The 23,040-nt window shown below is 39.0% G+C and overlaps 6 protein-coding genes across 9 annotated transcripts; 4 read left to right on the forward strand and 2 right to left on the reverse strand.

Annotated features, from left to right (window-relative positions):
- The first annotated feature begins 312 nt into the window (after nt 1-312).
- LOC137749256 (NADH dehydrogenase [ubiquinone] flavoprotein 2, mitochondrial) lies at nt 313-4,798 on the forward strand. Its single transcript, XM_068489358.2, has 10 exons — nt 313-580; nt 670-702; nt 800-865; nt 1,476-1,592; nt 3,230-3,307; nt 3,397-3,502; nt 3,610-3,656; nt 4,119-4,196; nt 4,291-4,356; nt 4,474-4,798. Exons 1-10 carry the CDS (start codon nt 524-526, stop codon nt 4,579-4,581), a joined length of 756 nt encoding a protein of 251 aa, XP_068345459.1. The 5' UTR covers nt 313-523; the 3' UTR covers nt 4,582-4,798.
- Nucleotides 4,799-10,176: 5,378 nt separating this feature from the next.
- On the forward strand, nt 10,177-13,965 carry LOC137708411 (uncharacterized). 4 transcript variants are annotated; one of them, XM_068447481.2, is made up of 7 exons: nt 10,177-10,400; nt 10,615-10,747; nt 10,862-10,986; nt 11,096-11,192; nt 11,513-11,622; nt 12,039-12,113; nt 13,535-13,965. In XM_068447481.2, the coding sequence occupies exons 2-7, from the start codon at nt 10,678-10,680 to the stop codon at nt 13,583-13,585; spliced, it is 528 nt and encodes a 175-aa protein (XP_068303582.2). In that variant the 5' UTR covers nt 10,177-10,400; nt 10,615-10,677; the 3' UTR covers nt 13,586-13,965. The 4 variants fall into 4 exon arrangements, with proteins under 4 accessions (XP_068303582.2, XP_068303581.2, XP_088545134.1 ...); XM_068447480.2 differs by having other exon boundaries at nt 10,661-10,747; XM_088689008.1 differs by having other exon boundaries at nt 10,673-10,747.
- Nucleotides 13,966-14,825: 860 nt separating this feature from the next.
- Nucleotides 14,826-15,926, forward strand: LOC137707713 (uncharacterized). Its single transcript, XM_068446618.2, has 2 exons — nt 14,826-15,569; nt 15,703-15,926. The coding sequence occupies exons 1-2, from the start codon at nt 15,048-15,050 to the stop codon at nt 15,805-15,807; spliced, it is 627 nt and encodes a 208-aa protein (XP_068302719.2). The 5' UTR covers nt 14,826-15,047; the 3' UTR covers nt 15,808-15,926.
- Nucleotides 15,927-16,038: 112 nt separating this feature from the next.
- Nucleotides 16,039-19,006, reverse strand: LOC137707712 (DEAD-box ATP-dependent RNA helicase 35). Its single transcript, XM_068446617.2, has 3 exons — nt 18,855-19,006; nt 17,636-18,545; nt 16,039-17,126 (listed from the first exon to the last, which is right to left on the reverse strand). Exons 2-3 carry the CDS (start codon nt 18,532-18,534, stop codon nt 16,262-16,264), a joined length of 1,764 nt encoding a protein of 587 aa, XP_068302718.2. The 5' UTR covers nt 18,535-18,545; nt 18,855-19,006; the 3' UTR covers nt 16,039-16,261.
- A 358-nt stretch (nt 19,007-19,364) lies between these two features.
- Nucleotides 19,365-21,672, forward strand: LOC137708516 (uncharacterized). The gene is made up of 3 exons (XM_068447612.2): nt 19,365-19,714; nt 21,004-21,062; nt 21,165-21,672. The coding sequence occupies exons 1-3, from the start codon at nt 19,604-19,606 to the stop codon at nt 21,502-21,504; spliced, it is 510 nt and encodes a 169-aa protein (XP_068303713.2). The 5' UTR covers nt 19,365-19,603; the 3' UTR covers nt 21,505-21,672.
- Nucleotides 21,673-21,829: 157 nt separating this feature from the next.
- LOC137708515 (triphosphate tunnel metalloenzyme 3) lies at nt 21,830-22,693 on the reverse strand. The gene has a single exon (XM_068447611.2). It carries the CDS (start codon nt 22,676-22,678, stop codon nt 21,956-21,958), a length of 723 nt encoding a protein of 240 aa, XP_068303712.2. The 5' UTR covers nt 22,679-22,693; the 3' UTR covers nt 21,830-21,955.
- Between the last annotated feature and the right edge of the window lie 347 nt (nt 22,694-23,040).

Below are 23,040 nucleotides of genomic sequence, written 5' to 3' on the forward strand. Positions count from 1 at the left end.
CGTGCACTTAAATCTCGAATCAAATTATCTTGGTCAGGGCAAGTGCTTGCCTCCTTGCACTTTCGAATTATCTTCCAACCAACTAACCCGAAACTAAAATCCATTTGATTCACCAAAATTAGGAGAAATTCTTCCGTATGTAAACCGGACCACGTGTCCCTACAAGTCAAGAGACAAAATCTACCCTCTAACCCACTCCTAATTTTGTTAGGTTCACCCGCCTCATTTTGTGTCTCACTCCCTCTTACACCACATGCATAACCCACCGCATCCCGTGACCTGACATAAGAACCTCTCCAACATTAGGCCCATAATTTTCATGCCATTTTCCTCGCAGTCGCACAGTGTCACTAGTGCCGCGAAGCACCTGATCATCCCAACCGAACAACATGATCCAACGGTCCGTAATCTTTTCCCACATCCCATTTCATCAGCTTCAGGTTCATCGGAAGTCCCAAAACTGTCTCCTCCTCTCGCTGTGGTGTGCTAGTAGCTCCCCTTTGAACTTCGGAGCTGTTCCAAAATGCTGGCTCGCCTCGCCTCCAATCGGCTCCAGGAGATCCGTCGGATTTTCACTCAGGTTTATTTTCTCTCATTTTCCCTCCTTATTTTCTCAGCTCCCAAACACTCCCCTAATCTCCCAAATTTTCTTTTTTGAATCTTCCGCAGCCTGTCCGATCCTTCTCCACCGCCCTCAACTACGTGAGTTCCAATCATCTTTTCATTTCCATGTGTTTTCTTTTCCGAAATTAATGTATTAAGGATTGGATTATTGATTGAAATTTGAAACGTCGAGCAGCATCTTGATTCGCCGGAAAACAATCCAGACCTACCGTGGGAATTCTCCGAAGCTAACAAGCAGAAGGTAATCCAAAATTTCTTATTTTTCATTTATCTAAAATATACTTATTTCTTTGTTTTGTTATCTCTGGAATGCCCCCTTCTATTGTCATTTGTATTCGCATATTATTTAAATGACGATGCAGTGCAGTTACTGCGGCGAAAGACGTGTAATTGTTAAAAGATGAAAAATAGGAGAAAGATTGTGTAATTTGGTTGTCAATGTGTGCTTTAGGCTGAGCTATTTATGTCGAACTTTACAAGCCTGGATATGTAAGCAAAGCTGTGTATAAATAAAAGGTTTAGGATTTTTTAGCACCCTCAATTCAAACATGCTGAGATTCGAATCTACGCATTACTTGAGCCCAGAGGATGTTGAACTTTCCAACCGCGTGGCTAAGTTGATTTACTAGAATTGGGTTGTCCTATAAGGTTTAAATCTCCCCAAGTTATGTATCACATTTTAGAAAGTTTTCTTAATGATTCATATGATGATGATGTTATATAAGTTCTTGAATTGAGCTTCTGAATATAAACTGTCGGACCACGAGCATTAATTATGTCCATTACTTGGCACTTGCAAGATTATTTTTATGCTTATTGAGCTCTAAAAGGTGTCATCTTTCCACTTTTAGGCGAAAGAGATACTATCCCATTATCCATCCAACTACAAGCAGTCTGCAGTGATTCCTCTGCTGGATCTTGCACAGCAGCAGCATGGAGGGTGGCTCCCTGTTTCAGCAATGAATGCAGTATGTTTGCATGAATGCTTGTTTTGAATGATGTTTTACTTGTTCTCACTTAAACATACACAGAGGGTATATAGTGCCATTCTCACAAGTTGCTAACTTTTGGTTAGTAGCATCTCAACATGCGCTTGACTCATTTAGCATTTATGTTGTTCGTATCTGATACACGAGATGTTGTCACTTAACGCCTACGAATTTTATTGGGATTATATACATAGATTGTAAATACACATAAGAAAACTCTCCTAGGGTCTTTAAATTAGGTCTGATTGAGGGTATGATATGTATTGATGCTTCGGTTCTCACCCACTATGCACCTCAATTATCCATATTTGATCAAACAATTAAAAATCTTAACCTTATTATGGGACTTGCAAGAGAAAAGTATATGATAGATACCTACTTGAGGTTTGCTTTTTCCTAGATTCATTGGGATGTATTGAAGTATATGATAGACACCTTCTTCTTTGCCCTAGTTATTAATATTGTATTAATTGTACTTTTAAGTTTTTCGGTTCTTGTTATATGCATGCGTGTGTGTGTGTGTGTGTGTTTGTGTGTGTGTGTGTTAGTTGCAAGCCCAATTCGAAACATATCTATAGTTGTTAGATCAAACTAAGATTCATATGTGTTCTGTTCAAAAGGAGACAAATCTGGGGATCAGAGTGATTCGCTAAGACTCATTCGTTCTAGTTAATTGTACTATTTAACAGCATAATAATAATGCTGTCATCACTACTAAAGAAGTAATCAGCAGGAGTTAAATTATTGAAAGGCCTTAACTGAAAAAACTCCTTGAGCATTTTTCGCTGTTTGTTTGAAGGTCATACTTCCAATACCTTAGAATAATTCTAGTCTGACACTTTTTCCTAATTTAGAATATATGAATGTCTGCAGAACCAGCAGTTCCTGCTTTCAGTTTATTTAACTAGTTGAAAACTGATATTTAACAATTTAAATCTTGTTTGACGGTGATATTTAGATTGTGTTGTTGCAGTATTAATTTTCATCTATAATTGCCAGGCTAGCTATTTGTCTGTTGTTATTTCCTAAGTTTTCTGTTCAATTAGACTGGTGGTCCTTTTGGTCAATTGTTCATCTATCCGTGAGGATTTGTTTATGAATTTGGTGTGTATTATGTGTTGTGTCATTCTTTCTGCATTAGGGGTGGATATGAGCAGCCTAGAGGGTTAGTGTCTATCAGTGTTTGTTGGTATCCACTTTGTCCATTTGTTCGATCAATCTGAAATTCGGGCAAACAAGTAAGGACGTTTGATAAATAAAAAAAGCATCGATGCAATTTCTTAACCTGAATTAAGTGTTGCCCAATAGTTTAAGAATAGTCCAACTTTTAATTCAGGTTAAGAAATTACATCTGTATTTGCTTTATATACCCATTGTCCTTGAACTTCAGATTGGTTGGACTGGCCTAAGCAAAGTTCTATCCCTAGATTGCATCACATATTTGTGAGATTCAAACTTTTCTCTTGAAATGCAATTTGGTCCTTAGTATAGTTATTTTTCACAGCTTAACATGTTAAAAAACACATTGTTGTGGTGATTTGACATTCCAGTTATTGGAAATTAAAGAGGCTACATGAACAGTTTAACTTATTTTTATTGTTTCATGGATGGTCTAGGTAGCGAAGGTAATAGAAGTTGCACCTATACGTGTATATGAGGTTGCAACATTTTACTCAATGTTCAATCGGACTAAGGTAAAAAAGTTTTCGATTTTATTATCTATGTATCATTTTGTCATTATGCCAATTCCTGTACCCATGTGCATTTCTTTGATTGGTTTTAGGTGGGCAAGTACCACCTTTTGGTTTGTGGCACAACACCATGTATGATTCGTGGTTCACGAGACATTGAAGCAGCTTTACTGAAACATTTAGGAGTGAAGCGCAATGGTGAGTCTTATGCAGTATATGGCTTTGAAATCCTTTATTTTTTTCATTTTAAACCACTCTAAGATAAAATGGCATGTACAAGTAAACTGTGTATTGGCCATGTGCAGAAGTAACCAAGGATGGATTATTTTCTGTTGGAGAAATGGAATGCATGGTGAGTCTGTTCTTAACTGTTTGGTGGTCTGAACTTTCCGCTTCTGGCTAGTGTTTAGCACTGGTTTTGTGTGATTCATCTTGAATAAGATAAATTACAGTAGAAACAAATAGATACATTGGTGAGTAGTGGTTCATGAAACTTTTATTATAATGTCTGGTGATAAAATTTAGAAAGGTTGGTGCCTGAAAACTTAGTTACAGTTTCCGACAGAGAAAAGACTCATCTCATATCAACACAAATTAAGAGTTAATGTTGGTATGGAATTTCACTAGTTGTCCTCACCATCCTGTTATTCGCACAATTCCTCGGTTGACAGCCTGTGACCCTAACTATGATAAATAACTTCTATCGACCCTGTTTTTACCCACTTCTTTTCTGTAATGTTCCTTTCCAACAATTATTGCCATTCATTTTGAACGAGTGATGCATGGACTCATATAAGTCGTTTGTTGTCTACAGGGAAGCTGTGTGAATGCTCCCATGATTACAGTCGCTGATTACTCCAATGGATCAGAGGGATATACGTACAATTACTACGTGAGTTATGACTTTATAAATTTATTATTACTCATGTCCTATAATATTGATCAGAAAATTTTGGAGTTTATATTTGTATTCTTGTCAATTTCAGGAAGATGTTACTCCCGAGCGAGTTGTGGAAATAGTTGAGAAGTTAAAAAAGGGCGAGAAGCCACCGGTAAGGAAACTAGGTTTTGTTACGTTGTGAAACTTTTCCTCTTCCTAGTTGATTGCTCTTGTTTAGATTATCTATATTGTTGCTATGAAGTTTAATACCATTTTTCCACATTTCCAGCATGGTACTCAGAATCCTAAGCGCATTATGTGCGGTCCAGAAGGAGGAAATACCACGTTGCTTGGTGAGCCCAAACCTCCTCCGTGCCGGGATCTTGACGCATGTTAAAACTATGGTACATGTCTCTAATAAAGCAAAGGTTGATGCTGTCAGGGTTCCCTTTGCTGTGAGCACTTGTCGAATTTGTTATGCTCGACCATTTTTTGTACTAAGATGGCAGTATTATCTCTGCCGGTGATGTAATTGTGTATGTTTTCGTCTTTCAATATGCCGTGGTTTAACCTTCACAGCTTTTAATTAATATCCAGAACTTAAACCACCTGAATCTTTGTTTCTTCTTTTATAATAACTGAGTTGTCAAAAACGTTAAGGTCGTTGTGAATTGGAAAGTATTTGGGCGGAAATTCTAGTATTTTTCGGTGTATGTCGTGCGGGATGTGACAAATTGATATCAGAGCCTAACCCTGGCTGCGTGTGTGCCGATGAGGACGTCGGGCCCCTAAGGGGGGTGGATTGTAACATCTCACATAGCCCAGGGGAGTGATCCTTATATGTATATTCCCATCTCTACCTAGCACGAGGCATTTTGGGAGCTCACTGGCTTCGGGTTCCGTAGGAACTCCGAAGTTAAGCGAGAAGGAGGCTAGAACAATCCCATGATGGGTGACCCACTGGGAAGTTGCTCGTGAGTTCCCAAAAACAAAACCGTGAGGGAATGGTAAGCCCAAAGCGGACAATATCGTGCTACGGTGGTGGAGCGGGCCCGGGAAGTGATCCGCCCCGGGCCGAGATGTGACAATTTATTGTGACATCCCACATCGCCCAGGGGAGTGATCCTTAAATGCATATTCTCATCTCTACCTAGCACGAGGCCTTTTGGGAGCTCACTGGCTTCGGGTTCCGTAGGAACTCCGAAGTTAAGCGAGAATGGGGCTAAAGCAATCCCATGATGGGTGACCCACTGGAAAGTTGCTCGTGAGTTCCCAAAAACAAAACCGTGAGGGAATGGTAAGCCCAAAGCGGACAATATCGTGCTACGGTAGTGGAGTCAGGCCCGGGAAGTAGTCCCGCCCCGGGCCAGGATGTGACAGAAGCAGCAGCTTTTGTCCTTGCAGTAGCAAGCATTCATGGCGTCTGACAAGCCAGCAGAAAACTTTGTTCAGCTAGCGATTCCACGCTTCGACGGTCACTACGATCATTGGAGCATGTTGATGGAGAATTTCCTAAGGTCCAAAGAATACTGGGATCTTGTGGAAACAGGTTATACTATACCCGAAGAAAGTACGCTTACGACTGCGCAACAACGTAAGCTTGAAGAACTGAAGTTGAAGGATTTGAAGTTAAAGAATTACCTATTCCAATCAATTGATCGTGCTATTTTGGAGACTATTCTCCAGAAGGATACTTCCAAGCACATTTGGGACTCCATGAAGAGAAAGTACCAAGGGTCAGCAAGAGTGAAGCGTGCACAGCTTCAGGCCCTGAGACGAGACTTTGAGACTCTTCAAATGAAGAATGGAGAGTCTGTCACTGAGTATTTTGCAAGGACCATGGGGATTGCAAACAAAATGCGAATCCATGGTGACAAGCTTGATGATGGCTCCATTGTAGAGAAGATCCTGAGATCTATGGCTCCAAAGTTCAACTACATCGTTTGCTCTATTGAAGAGTCAAATGACACTGCAAAGATGTCGATTGATGAGCTTCAAAGCTCATTGTTGGTCCATGAGCAGCAGCTGAACCGTGGGATCACAGAACGTGTCAACTCAGAAGAACAAGCTCTGAAAGCTTCTACCTTTTTTGAATCCTCAAGCTCAAGAGGAAGAGGCCGAGGTAGAGGTAGAGGAAGAGGTCGAGGTGGTCGAGGCAACCGGGATGGAGACAGACAACACCAAAGTTCCAAGAGACATGATGATCGCTCTTAGAATAGAGGCAGAGGACAAGTTGACAAGTCCAACATCGAGTGCTATAGGTGTGGAAACCTTGGGCATTATTGCAACGAATGCTACACAAAGCTGCCAAAAGACAAAGAGAAAGGAGAGAAGTCTAACTTTGCTGAAAAGAAGGATGATGAGACACTGTTGATGGCTTTCCACGTCAAGGAGGAGATTGATTCTGAAGTATGGTATGTTGACACAGGTTGCAGCAATCATATGACTGGCAGTAAGTCATCTTTCTCATTTTTGGATGAAAACTTTCAAACTACTGTGAGCTTTGGGGATTGGTCACGTGTCAATGTAATGGGAAAGGGTGATATTCAAATTAGGACTAAGAATGATTTTGTTGAAACGATTTCGAATGTATTTTATGTGCCTAGTTTGAAAACAAATTTGTTAAGTGCTGGACAGCTACAAGAAAAGGGTTATATAATAACTCTTCAGAAAGATGCATGTGAGATATATGATCCAGTAAGGGGTGCCATTGCTGTTGTTCAAATGAGCCAAAACAGATTGTTTCCGCTGAAGATCAAAACTGTTCAAACTAGTTTGATGGCTAAGGAAGACGACTCATTGTGGCTGTGGCACCTACGTTATGGCCATCTGAATTTCAGCGGTCTGAGGACACTGCATCAGAAGCAAATGATGACTGGCCTTCCCATGATCACACCTCCATCTGAAGTCTGTGAAGCATGTGTCATTAGTAAACAGCACTGGGATCAATTTCCAAAGGGAAAGGCGTGGAGAGCTCAAAACCTATTGGAGCTAGTACATTCGGACATTTGTGGTCCAATCAGTCCCATGTCGAATGGTAAAAAGAAATACTTTATTTCTTTTATTGATGACTTCAGTAGAAAGACTAGGGTGTATTTTTTGCAGGAAAAATCAGAAGCTTTTAATGCATTTAAAAGCTTTAAGGCACTGGTTGAGACTGAAAGTAGCAGAAAGATCAAAACCCTTCGAACTAATCGTGGTGGTGAATATTGTTCAAAGGAGTTTGAAGCTTTCTGTGATGAGCAAGGGATTCGAATGCAGCTCACTGCCTCATACACACCTCAGCAAAACGGTGTATCCGAGAGGAAAAACCGAACCATTCTCAACATGGTCAGAAGCTTGCTAGTGAAGGGAGGTGTTCCTAAAAGTTTTTGGCCTGAAACTATACTGTGGTCCATTCATGTTTTAAACAGGTGCCCTACTTTTTCTGTTAAGAACATGACACCAGAGGAAGCTTGGAGTGGGCGGAAACCCTCAGTAGATCATTTTAAAATATTTGGTTGCATAGCATATGCACACATTCCAGACGAGAAAAGAAAGAAGCTCGATGACAAGGGCGCAAAGTGTGTTTTCCTTGGAGTCAGTGAACACTCCAAAGCTTATAAGTTGTACAATCCAACAACGGAGAAGATGGTTACCAGTCGAGATGTGTTTTTTGATGAAGAAAAGACGTGGGATTGGGCTGGAAAGAGCAAGCAGCAGCAGCAAATACCGGCTAACTTTGAAGAAACAGAAGTTAGGGTTGAGCAGTCTCCTGAGCCTGACGAAATCCCACCAGAAAATGCTCAACCTACGGATGACCAGCCACTTCAAACTCAACGACCGAGGAAAAGACCATCGTGGATGATTGATTATGTAAGTGGAGATGAACTCTCTGATGATGACACTACTGCATACTTTGCCTTGTTTGCAGATTCCACTCCTCTCACCTTTGAGGAAGCAGTTGAAGACTCGAAATGGCAAAAGGCAATGGATGCAGAAATTAGGTCCATTGAGAAAAATGATACGTGGGAGCTTACAGATTTGCTGAAAGGTCAGAAGACTATTGGGTTGAAGTGGATCTTCAAAACCAAATTGAATGAAAAAGGTGAGGTGGACAAGCATAAAGCCCGTTTGGTAGCAAAGGGATACAAGCAAAAGTATGGTGTCGATTACAAAGAGGTGTTTGCTCCGGTTGCAAGACAAGACACAATTCGCTTGGTAATCTCTCTCGCTGCTCAAAACTCGTGGCCTATCTATCAACTAGATGTAAAATCCGCCTTTTTACATGGTGAACTGCAAGAACAAGTGTTTGTTGATCAGCCTACAGGCTATGTGCAGCAAGGAAAGAGAAGAAGGTTTTGAGATTGAAGAAGGCACTCTATGGACTGAAACAAGCACCACGAGCTTGGTACAGTCGCATAGATGCATACTTTGTCAAACAAGGCTTCCAAAAGTGTCCATATGAGCATACCTTGTACGTTAAGGTAGGAGATGAAGGTAAAATGCTCATTATATGCCTTTATGTTGATGATCTGATTTTTACTGGAAGTGGAGTTGATATGTTTGATGTTTTTAAAAAATCTATGATGGAAGAGTTTGATATGAGTGACTTGGGATTGATGCATTACTTTCTTGGCATAGAAGTAGCACAATCAGAAACTGGCATTTTTGTTTGCCAAAAGAAATACATACTGGAAATATTGGAAAGGTTTCAGATGTTGAACAGCAATCCCGTCGGAACACCTGCAGAGGTAGGGTTCAAGCTGAGTAAAGATCCTGAAGGGGAAAGGGTTGACAGCACTTATTTCAAACAGATAGTAGGGAGTCTGATGTATCTAACTTCCACAAGGCCTGATATCATGCATTCTATAAGTGTGATAAGTCGTTACATGGAGAATCCCACTGAGATGCATCTCAGGGTAGCCAAGAGAATTTTTCGTTACTTAAAAGGCACAACAGATTTTGGGATTTTCTATAAGAAGGGAGGAAAGTCGCATTTTTTTGGCTTTACTGACAGTGATTATGCAGGAGACATTGATGATCATAAAAGCACTTCTGAAAATGTGTTTTTAATGAGTTCAGGTGCAGTTTCATGGTCCTCGAAGAAACAACAAATCGTGACATTATCCACAACTGAAGCTGAGTTCGTGGCAGCTGCTTCATGTTCCTGTCAAGCCATTTGGCTGAGAAGAATGCTAGGAGTTCTTGGTAATCAGCAACAAGACTCAACATTAATTTATTGTGATAATGTTTCAGCAATCAAGCTATCCAGGAATCCAGTCATGCATGGAAGAAGCAAACATATCGATGTTAGATACCATTTCTTACGTGATCTATGCAAAGAAGGTGTGATTGAGCTGCACTACTGCAAGAGTGAAGATCAGGTGGCTGATCTCATGACAAAACCTCTCAAACAGCCAGTGTTCGAGAAGCTCAGAAGTATGCTTGGAGTTTGTTCAAGGGAGGGACTCATGCTAAAGAAAAGTGAAGCTAAAGATCGGTTTTAAACTGTTTTCTGCAAAAATCAGTTTAAGGGAGGGTGTTAAAATTTATCTTTAGGTTATTTGTTTTTTTAAATAAAGTGGTTGCTTGTAGTTAGGATCCCTAAGTTGTAGGAGTCATGGTTAGGGTTTGTTTTTGCATGCTGGAGTCGTGGGATGTATCTCCACAAAATCTGCAAAGTAGCGTTGTATTACTTGCAGCAGTAGGGATGTTTGCCTATTTAAGTTGTAATCTTTCTCATTTAAAGTTATGAAATTCAGAGCTTCTTAGCCATCAATATATTAAGCAGCAAGCTTAAGTTTACAGATTTAAAAAGTTTTTCCCAACATCACCGTCGTTTTGTAGTCCATAATATATGATATCCTGTAAGTTTTTTTTTTTTTTTTTCAACTAGACTCTGACGCTACGTGTTTTCATTTCAATTAGATTCTGACGCTACGTGACGCTGATCCCATAGACCCTGACGAACTGTTTTGGGAATTAGCCATTACCCAAACGCATCCACATCGTTGTCGTCACTTCCTAAGACAAAAACAATGTCTGTTTTTCAAGTTTATCGTTGCTGACAAACTCTAGCTCCTCTCTTATATTTTCCCCAACCTATCCTATCATCATCTTATCTGATCGTCCAACCAATCCATTTGGCTCAGATTCCAGCTACCTTTTCTCTCGTTTTCCTATTTATTCTCACTTTCTGTTTGGCTGCCGAGAAAAAGAAAGCAAGGAATTCTGGTAATGACTCTTTTGATTTTCAAGCCTCCTATACTGAATCGCTGCCCCAGAAATTAATAAAATTAACTATGTTTGGCTATAAGACAAGATCAGATTTTGTCAAGTTTTGATTTTTCTTGGCAAGTTTTCTCGGCTGCCAAACACTGCTGCCAAATCTTTTGAAGTGGGAAATTAGTGTTTATTTATTTATTGGTTTCTGGGTTTTGTCTTACAGGTGCAAGTGCTTAATGGGTTTATATTGTTTTGCTCAAAATTTTCAGTTTTGTTGTTAGAGCCAATGGGGAATGCCTCTTCCATGCTAACTCAGTACGACATTGAAGAAGTCCAAGAACACTGCAACTTTTTATGTAAGCTTTTGTTTTGATATTCTATTTGTCTCTCTTTCTTTTGTTCCCTTTTGCTATTGTTGTCATTAATGCTAATACTAATACTTGGTTGTCTGATTTTTGTGTGAAAATCAGTTTCTCAGCAAGAAATTGTATCCTTGTATCAAAGATTTTGTCAACTAGACAGGAATGCAAAGGGTTTTATCTCGGCTGATGAATTCCTATCGGTCCCCGAGTTTGCGATGAATCCACTCTCTCAGGTATTCCACTGCTACGATGAGCGTAGTTGTTTAATCCACTCCGTCTGTTTAATTGGTAATGCATGGTGTGTGTTTCGTAACTTATGGCTCTGCTTTGTTCCTTCCTTAGAGGTTGCTTAAGATGGTCGATGGGTTGAACTTTAAGGACTTTGTGGCCTTCTTGTCTGCGTTCAGCGCTAGAGCCAGTATGCAGCAAAGAAGTGAACGTAAGTGATTGGTCATGCTAAGTTTTACAGTTGTGATGTTTTTGGTTTATTTTGAGTACAATTGTTCTAAATAAGTTATTGGCTGTCGTAATGAGTGGGCTAGGGACTACTCGTATTTCCGTTTACATTATTGATGTTATTGACTGTTTCAAATACTCATTTGAATACTTCATGTGTGTATGTATATATATGTATATACATATATGCATCTGTGTGACATGTTCATATATTTTTCTTGCATTCATGACAATTAGGAAAGATCTGCACTCTGAGGAACGTGTTTATGTGGTGGATTAACATTAACATTGTCTCTTTTCCAGTTATTTTCAGGGTATACGACTCAGACTGTAATGGAAGGGTGTCTTTCAATGATATTTTAGAAGTGCTGCGTGATTTGTCGGGTTCATTCCTGTCTGACGAGCAAAGAGAGGTAAAATCATGGATTTACCCACTTTTGTTCATATAGTCATAGCATTGCAGGACAAGAGTTAAATGCTTTTGGTTGAATCTCAACTAATTGGTGGATATTGAGTTTTATATCAAAGTATCAGTTCAATAGTCATTTTCCACAAGTATCATTTAAGTTGTAACATTTTCAGACTAGTCATTTAAAAGATAAAATTGGAATACTCATCATCTATTTCTGATCTATGATTAGGTATGCATGTTTGGTTACACATGTGGGTCCTAGGTCTTGGTCTTGGCATCGACTTTTTTATCGTTGTTTGTTTTTTTTGACAGTTCTTGACTCGGATACATTGATAAGTTGTTTTACTTTGTTGAAATGTTGTGTAGCCAGGTACCAAATTATTAACTTGCCTTGTGCTCTATGTCTTTCAAATGCAGAAAGTGTTGACTCAAGTCCTGCAAGAAGCAGGGTATACAAGGGAATCTTATTTGACGTCAGATGACTTTGTTAAGGTATTTACATTTTGCTGTCATATTTTTTTTGTGTGACAACAGTTATCATAGCAAAGGGGGTAGACAATGTGTACGCTTGCTGGCTTATATCTTTCTCAGAACTTTCTTAGGCTTTTAATGATGCGAAACTTGATATGGCTGTTATTTATATAATTTTTTTCTCATTTCAAAAAATTAGAAGGACATACGATTCCTTTCTAAACAGAAAGAAACTCAGAAAACTTATCCAACTAAAAATCTTACAGCGGCTGATTTTATGTCGAAACATATTTGATAATTGAGGCTTATCTACATTAAGTTTACCTTTGTTATTTTAGAGGTCTATATGGAGCGTAGCCAAACAACAGAAGTCGAAGTTGAACGTTTACAGATCTTGAATTGTTTGAACGCCGTTTAAAATGTTTAAGCATTGCATTCCTTTTAGTCCAATAACAAAAGTTGCTCTACTTAGAATGGACAAGGGAAAGCGAAGCATACATCACTATTGCATTCCTTTTAGTCCAATAACAAAAGTTGCTCTACTTAGAAGGGACAAAGGAAAGCGAAGCATACATCACTGTTTTATCTGTTATCTTAACACCCAATGACGCATACAATAAGTAGTACCCTGTGTGTCTCCACAGCTGGTAGTCTGTGCTAAAAAATCAAGTGCAGTTATTTGTGTTTTGCTTTGCTTCATGAAGTTATCGTCTTAAGGAAGTATAAAAAACCGTTGCATTACAGACACTCAGAAAGTAGGTGGCTAGCTAAGTAACTGAGGATGTAACTTATATCAGAAATTCATATTTTGTGGATCGAACTTGTTACAGAAGCCTACATTATAAAGTTGAACATAGTGTTTAGTCTTCACGTAGCTGTGAGATGCTAAGCCGGGCTATGGTATATTGCCAATGCTCACTAATTAATGAATAATTAAATTGCTCATATAGGTGTTCCCAGTATTACAGCATGTAAATTTCTTCTTCTTTAGAAATTTATCTTTTGAGTAAAATTTTAATCCCAACCCAGAAGCTAGAAAAAGGAGTCATTCATTAGAATGGTGTGGAAATGCCGTCATAGAGATGGAAGTTTAGCCAAATGCACGAGTGTGCTTTATCTTTCAGGGCGAAGGCGAACTTGGGTTTTATATTCTTGGGTCGAGCATTTGGTTTCTCACCTTTCCCAGTTAAAAACCATGAAATAATCATCTGATTACCTGCCTCTACATAGAAAAAACAAACTTGCAGGTTTATCAAAGTCTGCATTTGTTTATTATACTGTTTCATTGTCCCATATTAGCCCAATTTCAAATTCCAGATGGCTTCTGAGACATTGAATATGAATAACTTTTACATCTGCAATACCTATGCGTGATTTTATTAACTTTTGAAATTTTCGTCAGGCGTTTAACATGTTTCATTACGGCTTTGTATCTGATGCAGGTTCTTGGTAGTTATGGTCTGAAAATGGAGGTTGAAGTGCCAATCGACTAAGTTAAGCTGGCCTGGTTTTTTCTTTTCCGTTCGATTTTCCCCCTGTATCAATTCAAGAAGAAGTTTGAAGTGGCGGGTAAACTACATCGACAATCCCTGCTGCACAAATTAGATGAAAGTCGATGCGGACACCCTGTATGAATGCTTCTTATTCTCTGTTTACAAATTCAATAAAACAGAGCAGGCAACCGACCTGTGTATCGAGTACAATAAAATGTCAAATCTCTGTTTTTTTCTTTCTCTTCAATTTTGTGGATGGCTACTTCTCCAGGTCCTCTGTAAATGATTTTGTACCTTTCGTTGGTATGGTCTCGTACATTACGCATTCACTGGAGCGGGATCCCTCCCGTCGAAATGAGAAGTTGAGAACATTGTGTCTATACGTTTCGCTGTATTTCAGAAACTACGCGCACACTCACACGCACACTATATACCGGAACATAGGATGTGCTATGAGTTCTGTTTGTTCTCTGTTGAAGACAAATTCCTAGGCTTTCCTTGTTGCTTACTGAATAATGATACTGGATGAAGAAAAAAGGGCGAACTACGTTTGCACCCTTAAGGTTTATTGTTTTTAAATCCGTCTTCTAAGTTATTTGACTTCTGATTCTTTGTTAAAATGATGATGTGACAATTATGGGACCTGTTTAATGTTGATGAGGTACCCACACTTGCACCATGGACCAAAAAATTGTCATTTTAGAGCTTTCGTCTTTTGCTTAATCGATCATTTGTATCTCAAAATGAAAACCATTCACATTATTTGATTTCAAAACCTTATGGTGCAAATTCTTTGTTTTGACGTGGTTGTAGAAATAGGCGGACCGACTCTTTTTTTTTTGGCAAGAAACGATAGGATTAGTGGGTTAAATTGCTAATTGTTAGAGGGGAGAGGAATTGATAGGGATCAAACCTACACCAAGGTGTATAGGCATGATTGTTTTATGCCATTGCAGTAAGCGCTATCTGCAAATAAGTGAAGGACTTGACTAATATTTTCTGAAGCTTTGGTTCTATTTTGATTCCTTCACTAGAAAGCCTCAGCTGGAAATTGGAATGGAGCCAAATTCGCCCACCATACAAAGCTGACGATTTTCTTGTTTATCAGAACAGAAAGGAAGGACTTGCGTATAACTTACGCTTCGCTTGGATTTTGCTGACATTTCCTCTTCCCAACAAGAGTGGAGGCCAAATCTGCAGAAAAGGACACTATCTGCAACTGCTTCGCAATTTCCTCTCTCTCTCTCTCTCTCAGTACTGCAATTCTGAAGTACGCATCCATAGGCCATAACTGATGATAACACTACAATCACCACCGTCTTTCTTACAAGTGAAGCAAAAGCATGGAAGCAATCATACGCCACTCCCCCCACATGGCCTTTAACCAATTCTTATCTGTCGTATGCCCTAACATTCTTGTCAAATTATAAAAATTCCAAGGAAAATCATTATACTTTCTGCAATGGAAATTGTTATACCTGAGTTCGAAACATTTTCATCGACAAAAGAGCTTTCGAGAATGAAGCGTGCAAGTGCAAGCATTAGTGAGGAAGGAATTGATGACAATGGTTCTATGTTGGTGCACCAAAGGATAGGAAAGGAAAGAGAATTTACTCGGTGCAAGTTGAAGACTCTGTCAAGTGGTAAAAAACCATTGCAGGATTCAAGCGCTTCGGATTCTAAAAAAGCAGAGAAGACAAAGCTGCTGCTTGGAGGTGGTTCAACGAGTAAGGCTCTCAATGTTTCAGGTAAGGGGAAGGCTGTAGTGTGCACTGGTGAAGTTGAAGAACTAAATGAGCGACTGAGAGTTCTTGAAGAAGAAACTGAAACTATGAAGCAAGAAATGTTGGAGATTGCAGAAGAGAGAAAAAAGTTGATGAAGGAGATATATCAGCAGTTTCAGATGCTAGAAATTGATCCCAGATGTTTGGCAGCAATAGAACTCAAGTCTATCGATGGAAACACAAGTATCTACTCGTCACAGGTAAATTATGCTATATCCTCAATACATATATAAGTTATTGGTTGGAAGTTTGAAACAAAATTTCATTCTTTCTCAGCACTCATATGCTGAAATGTTTGGCTGACTGATTTCAATGCATTTGATGGATAAACAGGATCAAAGAATGGGAGCTAGTTTGTCAGATATTTTACGCCGAGATCAAAATCCATCTCTGGTCAACAGAAATCTTAGAGCTAATACTTTGGCGATCCTCATGTGATGCATCTATTGTAAACTATATAGATGATTCCATCAACATGTAATCCCAGATAGTATTTGTAAACACCATGTTCAAATCTCCTCTCTATTAATATAGACAACCATATTCTGTTATTTTCATGGCTAGAACTTTACTGTTATATCATAATTAAACAGACAATAATCCCTATATAAGTTGTTCTAACAGCTGCATGTTAAACATTTACTCTTCCATTAAAGAGGCTCACAGCAATGCAAAAACGTGTTCGTAAATATTATATTATGAGATACAAATATGTAAACATCTATAAGACATACATGAGATGGTCTAGAAGCACTAACAAATTAAAGTTACGGCTCACGTCTAGGGAAAGGCTCAACTACATATGCCTAAATAAACAAAAAAGAGTTCAAAGGATCAAAGTTTCACCTGTTTCAGCTTGTAAAGTGAACAGTGAAGGAGGTATACATAAATCTTATATTTCCCCTCTGTAACCACCGGATCCAAAATAATCCCTTCTAGAGCTGGCAATTGCCATGCTTTTCTGATGCTCTAGTTTGGGGCAATCTTTGATACGATGACCAAGACCACCACAGTAAGCACAACCCTTAACCCCGCTTGCATTTGTAATTGCATCCACATCTTCCATTGGATCATTAAGCTCAGCCAAAACGGGTGGAATCCTTTGTTTTGCCTCTTGCAGGAGGTGTTTCAAATCAAGAAGTGTTGTCTCAGTTTGATTCTTGTTTATAAAAGTTGTTGCTATTCCAGTCTTGCCACATCTACCTGTTCGTCCAATCCTGTGAACGTAGTTTTCAATTTCTGGTGGCATGTCATAATTAATGACATGTTGAATGTCAGGAAAATCCAAACCCTTTGAGGCAACATCAGTGGCAACCAAAACATCTTTCTTCCCTGCCTTAAAAGAAGAAATGGCATACTCTCTCTCTTCCTGATCCTTCCCTCCATGTATGGCCACTGCTTCCACTCCTTTTAACAGAAGATACTCATGAATATCATCCACATCAGCTTTGTTTTCACAAAATATTAGAACAGGTGGTGGGGTCTTTTGTAGACATTCAAGAAGGTAAACGATCTTGGCCTCTTGCTTCACATACTCAACCTCTTGAATCACATCAAGATTTGCTGCTCCAGCTCTTCCCACATTTACAGTTACAGGCTTTACCAAAGCACTTCTAGCAAAGTTCTGAATTTTTGCGGGCATGGTGGCTGAAAATAGAAGTGTTTGTCGTTGACCTTTAAAGTGGTCAAAAACTTCTCTTATGTCATCCTCAAAGCCCAAATCTACCAATCTATCTGCCTCGTCCAAAGTTAGATATCTGCAAATAAAAGTAGCATAAGTCTACGAAGCATGGTAAAAGTTTCTCCATATCAAAGATTGTATATCATAGCCAGAATCTTTATTTAAACCTAGGAATTAGGATGCCCCAATAACTTAACGTAACTAAAACCAGCCAAATCAGACAACCGTATCGAAAGTTGGAAACCTAAATGTATGGGCAGAAGCAAGAAAATGCACAAACACTTGTTAATGGACGACAACCAATAACATAAGCATTCTTAAAATCATTGGAAAACTACCCAAAAAATGAACTCCTCATAATTCAATTGCATCAATGTACAAACTTCATGTTAAGGACTACAAAAAAAATCAGAGTCAATTAGATAAAAATCATTAGGGTTTCACGATTCAGTTATGTATACAGGAAAAAGCAGTGTTGTTTGCTCAATATCAGTATTCTAGTAGCTATACATTACACTAATAGAATTGCAGACAGAACACCTCAAAATAATGACTTTTAAGAGTTTTTATAATGGCATTCCCTACCTGCAACTATCGAGGTTCATTTTTTTCTTTGCCAGCATATCCTTCAACCTCCCAGGAGTAGCAACAACTATATGGACACCTTTTTTCACAATTTCCAGCTGTGAACGCATATCCACTCCACCAATACAAAGCAACGGCCTTATTTCTGGATATCCAGCCTCTCTCATAGGATGCAGAAACTCTTCCACCACGTCATAAGTTTGCCTTGCAAGCTCCCTGGATGGGCAAATAATCAATCCAAAAGGCCCTTCACCTTGATTAATTGGCATCATAATCTCCTCCTGCAATGCTATCATAATCAACGGCAACACAAAAACCAATGTCTTTCCTGAACCCGTAAATGCAATACCAATCATGTCTCTCCCGGTTAAAATCACCGGAAGACCTTGCACCTGAATGGGGGTTGGCTGAACAATCCCCTTGGTTTTCAACTTCTTCAGAATCGGTTCAGGAAATCTCATATCCTTAAAATTCTTAGTAGGTGGTGGAATATCATCGCCGCTAACTATGATGTGCCACTGCTTTCTAATAAAATCACATTGCTGGCTCGACATCCGCCTTATATTCAATGGGGGCTTCCAACCTGTCAGTAAAGGCTCAGTGTAAGTGATTCCCTTTGCCAATTCGCGAACTGACATGAGGGTTTTGCGATCTGATAAGTGCTCAATCATTTCCTTCTCTTGTTGCAGAATCTCCTCAGCTGGAGTAATCTCAGGAGCATCACGCTTCAACTGTGATGCTTTTACAAGAAGGCTAGGTTTTGCTTCAGCAAGCATCGATTTCTCCAACTCTTCCTCAAGCCCGGAAGACTTCCCCTTGCGCTGAAGAATCTTCTGAGCCTCCATTGCTCGTCGCTTCGCCACTGGAACATACTCAGAATAATCATCTTCTTCTTCCATGGTTCAAGTTCCTGCAGTCAAACAAAAATCTACAGCAATTATTGAATATTCAAGACATAGGATATCCAAAACAGAAAAAACTAAAGAGACACAAGAATCCTAACACCAAAATCTTGAAATATATATATAATTTTACACAAGAAAACACTCAATAGAATTGAAACTGAAAAAAGAAAAAGTTAATCAATTTATGCAAAAGGTTATCGATTTAAGCTGATATTCACAAAACTAAGAAAAAAATCCCCAATTCGACGGTATACTAATGAAATGAGGAGAACGACGGTTACATAGGCAGAAGAAGGAGGTGAGGGAAAACTTACAGTCGCAGCAGAAGAAAGAAGAAGAACGATAGGGGGCGTGATGCCTACAGCTTCTGCAAAACCAGATGGATTTGATGGGTTTTCTTCTGAGTCTCAAAGGTTTATATCCCGCGGTTTTGGAAAAGGGGTAACGATAGAAATATCTATTTAAATTATATTTTATAATTTATTATTTAACTGTTTATTAATGTATTTTTTTTATTAACCTATTATATAATTTATAAATATTTTTTATTCTTATAAACTCATTTTTATATAAGAAAATCAGTTTATGGTTTCGTTACTCAAATTCAGTTTTTCAAAAATTAAAAAGACTTATATAGATATTTTATTTTTTTTCTAGTCAACATCTTGTCGTATTATAAAAACGTTAAGATTTGAACCCATAATGTACCTCGTGAAATTCATACATTTTATCTTGAATTTGATATTTCGTTTGATGAATTATTTAAAAAGACTTTGCCTTGTTTCCAAGGTTTTCAGATTTTTGCCCTTTGTTACACGTAAAAAGACTTAAATGACCCTGTTGTGTTAATTGCCTGTCCCTTCTCCTTCCTTTCAAACAACTAATCCGGCATAAAAAGCTTGAGAGAAACACAGAAAAGTTCACCGCCGCGAGCAGCACCGGCAGTCAGCCACCATCTCCAAGGGTTTGAGCGAATTGCAACACTTGTCCCCTCTACTTGTCAAGTGCGTGATATTTTCTACTCGTAGTTTAGCTACAGCCTACACCACTCCCCTCTGCTACAATGGAGATCCAGAGTTATCGGCACACTACTGCTGCTGATTTTATGCTGCTTTCTTTGCTGGTGAATGCTGCCATTCTTGCTCACCAATCTCTTCTTTTACTGATTTTTCAGGTATTCATCACTCAATCCCTAATTATATTATTATTTTTCTTATAATTATTTTCTCTAATTTTGACTTGTTTGCTGATAATCTCCTCCAATTAGCTCATAATGAATTTCATTTCTCGCCGGGGCTCATTATTCATTACCAAATGATTTTTTTCTGTGATTTTGAATTTGACTTGCGTGAATTATATATACCATGAAGCTCAAAAATTGATACAATTGATTGAACTATGAGGATTCTTTTTCTCTGGGTCGTTATCAATGATTTTATGAATACTTGCGTTAATTTGTAGTCGTCCATTAACAAGTCTGTGAATTTTCTTGTGTCTACCTCTACGTTTAGGTTTTGATTCGATACAAAGTGTTATTTGGCTGTTTTTACTTATTGGGGGCATCCTGCTGCAACACTTCTTAGGTTCAGATTAGGGTTCTTCTTTTTGGTTCGAGGCACCAACAGATATTATCGGGTTTTTCTCCTAGTTGATTGTACTTATACTTAAATCAATAAAAACGTTATCGTTTCTTCGTAAAAAAAAAAAATATACGTCTTGGAGTGAAGTGGGTTCCTTGAAATTTCTTCCAACATAATTAAACATCATCAAGATTGAATATGCACGGTTTTCTGTTGAAGTACAACTGTAATCGAACGTTAGTATTCTATTTGATTTTTCCTTTCTTACAGTTTCTCATCAGCAAATAGAATGATAAAGTGTAAGGCTTTCAGATTGAACTGTTCTCCTTTCCACAATTGAAGCACTGATGTTTTCTTGGAAGCCTTTAATACAAGCTTCGTTTTTGCAGAAGCGATTAATTCCAATGATATATTTACATGCTCTTGTGGTGATGGGTTTAGCTTTATCTTATTTATAGTAAGAAGAAAACTGGTTTTCAGACCATCATGCTCTTTAATGTTGTCTAAACATGTACATTTGAGCATTTTTTATTTGGGGCTACAATGGTGGGCTGAAGATTTGAGCATTTCTGATGTTACAATTTGAAAGAAGGATGCTTATATTTCCGTGTATGGATCATACTGGTGGGATAGTGTATGTAGACATAACATTTTGCCTAACAGTCCCTTTTTTTTTCTCGAGGTCTCTGCATTACTCGTATATGATACGGAACTTTTCTGCTTTTTTTTTTTTCTTTCAATGAAGGATATGGATTTTCTGCTTTCTTTGAATGAAGAATGATTGGAGTGAAGAGCTTGCTTGATTCCAAATTCTACGCTTTTAGATACATGTTATGCATTTTATTACATTTCTCAGGTTGGCTTTATGTTTGTTATTTAATAGGTTGGATCTTTGCGTGATGATCGTCATGCATTTCAAGATTCAGTGAGAACAGATCAGAGGTAGGAAAGACATTTTGCATATACTTTTTGTATTGTTTGTTGTATCTCCATAGTACGGGGAATGGAAAGTGATGGGGCAGTGGGTATGAGACTGCATTTCAGGTTTCCAATGTCCGAACTTAATAAAGGGAAAGAGCCTGATGCTGAAAACAACGATGCAGGTGAATTAGAGGATGACGACTCTGATGATGATGAAGATGTCGACGATGAGGACAGTGACGATAATGATGAGGATGACGGTAATGATTCGGAAGAAGATAGTGATGATGACGAAGAAGATTCTGATGATGAGGTTGAGGCTAATGGCGATGGAGAAAACGATGATGAAGATGATGATGAAGATGATGATGGTGATGATGATGATGAAGACGATGATGATGAGGAGGATGAGGATGACGAGGAGCTTAACAAGTTGCCTTCAGAAAGAAAGAAAGTAAAATAAAATGTTTCGCCGTGTTTTAGACTGTTTCTTTAGAAACTTGGGGCAGGTCGGAAAATATTACTGTTATTACAACATTATCAGTCCCCGGAAGTTGCGGCGTCTACCATCTTTTCCGATCTGTTCTTATTGTTTGTAGTCGTTAAAAGTTGAATTGTTGAGTCTCTGCTACACACTGTTCCCATTTCCGCAATGGAACTTATACTCGGAAGAACCATACCAAAAGAAAAACAGAATCACATCGGAGGAAAAAACCGAAGTGAACCAACACACATCATCATCGGCTAACAATCATTCACGGTTTGTTAAGCATAAGCACAATTGCACGTTACTAGGGAATTATTTTGTTAATTGAACGATAATGCACAAGCACTACATTTTCTACACGAGAAAGCTTTGAATCCCAATGCAATTTACACACCAATTACTTGGCGTCCAAGTTCCAAAGTAGCTTTCACTCCGGCAACTTCCCGGACCGGAAAATCGCAAACTTGGAGACCTCCGAGTACCGAAACCTAATCCCGTTCTCTTCCAACAAGTTTTCCAGAACCTGCTTATCCCTGTCAGGGTTGGAGCTCTCACACTCGAGCTCATAACACGTCCCAAAATCGTAAATACTCTCGTCCACCTCTATCTTCAGCCCCTTCCACTTATACACACCCCTCACGTTCCTAAACCCACCCAAGCACACAAACCCTTGCCCTCCTACAACACTGTATTCCTCCCTCACGTGCTTTAAGATGTCGGAGGAGTCAACGGCCGTGAGCCTCCACGGCTCGGCCACGCAGACGCGGCCGAGGACAGGGTCGAAGGGCTCTTCCAGCTCTAGGACTCGGCTGACGCCGCCGGAGATGACGGGTTTGGCCTTGAGGGAGAGGACGCAGCGCCTGTCGACGTCGTAGAAACGGAGGCGGAGGATGGCGAGGTTGGTGGAGAGCTCGGAGTTGGAGCCGTCGAAGAAGATGTTCTCTTGGATTAGGGTTTGGATGTGGAAGGAGGAGAGGAGGTCGGTGAGCTTTTGGTGTGCGGCGGCGTCTGGGAGGCGGAGCTTCACTTCCACTTCCATTGCTTTGGGGGTTTGCTGAAGGAAGGACCAAACGAGTGAACAATGTCGTTGATAACTGGATATGGAAGCACTTGGTGGTGGGACATGTGGCTGCGGTTCTGGTGTCACCATTTTGGTGTTCCTTTCATGTCTCCTTCTTTCTTTGACATGTGTCCATTTACTTGACACAAAATGACTTAATTACACTAACATTCTCTGAGATTTATCGAGTTTTCATAAAATCTCCTTATGTTTGAGACATTATACTAACACCTCATCAGCTTGAGTTAAGTGAATGAACACATGTCAAGCAAATAAAGAAGAGACATAAAAAAAACACCAAAACAGGGACAAAATAGCCAGAAAATGTAGTAGAAATTTTCCCTGCACAAATTTCAATTTTGGTCCCACTAGGTTACTTCAAAATTTTAGTTTTAGGTCGAGATCCAAATAAAGATAACGTTTGTTATGTGGTGCAGGCTAAACATCACAAT

Source organism: Pyrus communis, chromosome 17 (assembly GCF_041283825.1).
Source record: "Pyrus communis isolate YQ-2024b chromosome 17, ASM4128382v1, whole genome shotgun sequence".
In the NCBI taxonomy this organism is placed as follows: Eukaryota; Viridiplantae; Streptophyta; class Magnoliopsida; order Rosales; family Rosaceae; genus Pyrus; species Pyrus communis.

Excerpts from the sequence above, each read along its gene's own strand:
- LOC137749256 (XM_068489358.2), top strand. The coding sequence starts at position 524 with ATGCTGGCTCGCCTCGCCTCCAATCGGCTCCAGGAGATCCGTCGGATT. Across the intron at positions 703-799 it reads TCTCCACCGCCCTCAACTAC|CATCTTGATTCGCCGGAAAA; the intron begins GTGAGTTCCAAT and ends AACGTCGAGCAG. Across the intron at positions 3,308-3,396 it reads CAATGTTCAATCGGACTAAG|GTGGGCAAGTACCACCTTTT; the intron begins GTAAAAAAGTTT and ends GATTGGTTTTAG.
- LOC137708411 (XM_068447481.2), top strand. The coding sequence starts at position 10,678 with ATGGGGAATGCCTCTTCCATGCTAACTCAGTACGACATTGAAGAAGTC. Across the intron at positions 10,748-10,861 it reads AGAACACTGCAACTTTTTAT|TTTCTCAGCAAGAAATTGTA; the intron begins GTAAGCTTTTGT and ends TGTGAAAATCAG. Across the intron at positions 11,193-11,512 it reads TATGCAGCAAAGAAGTGAAC|TTATTTTCAGGGTATACGAC; the intron begins GTAAGTGATTGG and ends TCTCTTTTCCAG.
- LOC137707713 (XM_068446618.2), top strand. The coding sequence starts at position 15,048 with ATGGAAATTGTTATACCTGAGTTCGAAACATTTTCATCGACAAAAGAG. Across the intron at positions 15,570-15,702 it reads CAAGTATCTACTCGTCACAG|GATCAAAGAATGGGAGCTAG; the intron begins GTAAATTATGCT and ends ATGGATAAACAG.
- LOC137707712 (XM_068446617.2), bottom strand. The coding sequence starts at position 18,534 with ATGGAAGAAGAAGATGATTATTCTGAGTATGTTCCAGTGGCGAAGCGA. Across the intron at positions 17,127-17,635 it reads ATGAACCTCGATAGTTGCAG|ATATCTAACTTTGGACGAGG; the intron begins GTAGGGAATGCC and ends TTTTATTTGCAG.
- LOC137708516 (XM_068447612.2), top strand. The coding sequence starts at position 19,604 with ATGGAGATCCAGAGTTATCGGCACACTACTGCTGCTGATTTTATGCTG. Across the intron at positions 19,715-21,003 it reads TTCTTTTACTGATTTTTCAG|GTTGGATCTTTGCGTGATGA; the intron begins GTATTCATCACT and ends GTTATTTAATAG. Across the intron at positions 21,063-21,164 it reads TCAGTGAGAACAGATCAGAG|GTTTCCAATGTCCGAACTTA; the intron begins GTAGGAAAGACA and ends ACTGCATTTCAG.
- LOC137708515 (XM_068447611.2), bottom strand. The coding sequence starts at position 22,678 with ATGGTGACACCAGAACCGCAGCCACATGTCCCACCACCAAGTGCTTCC.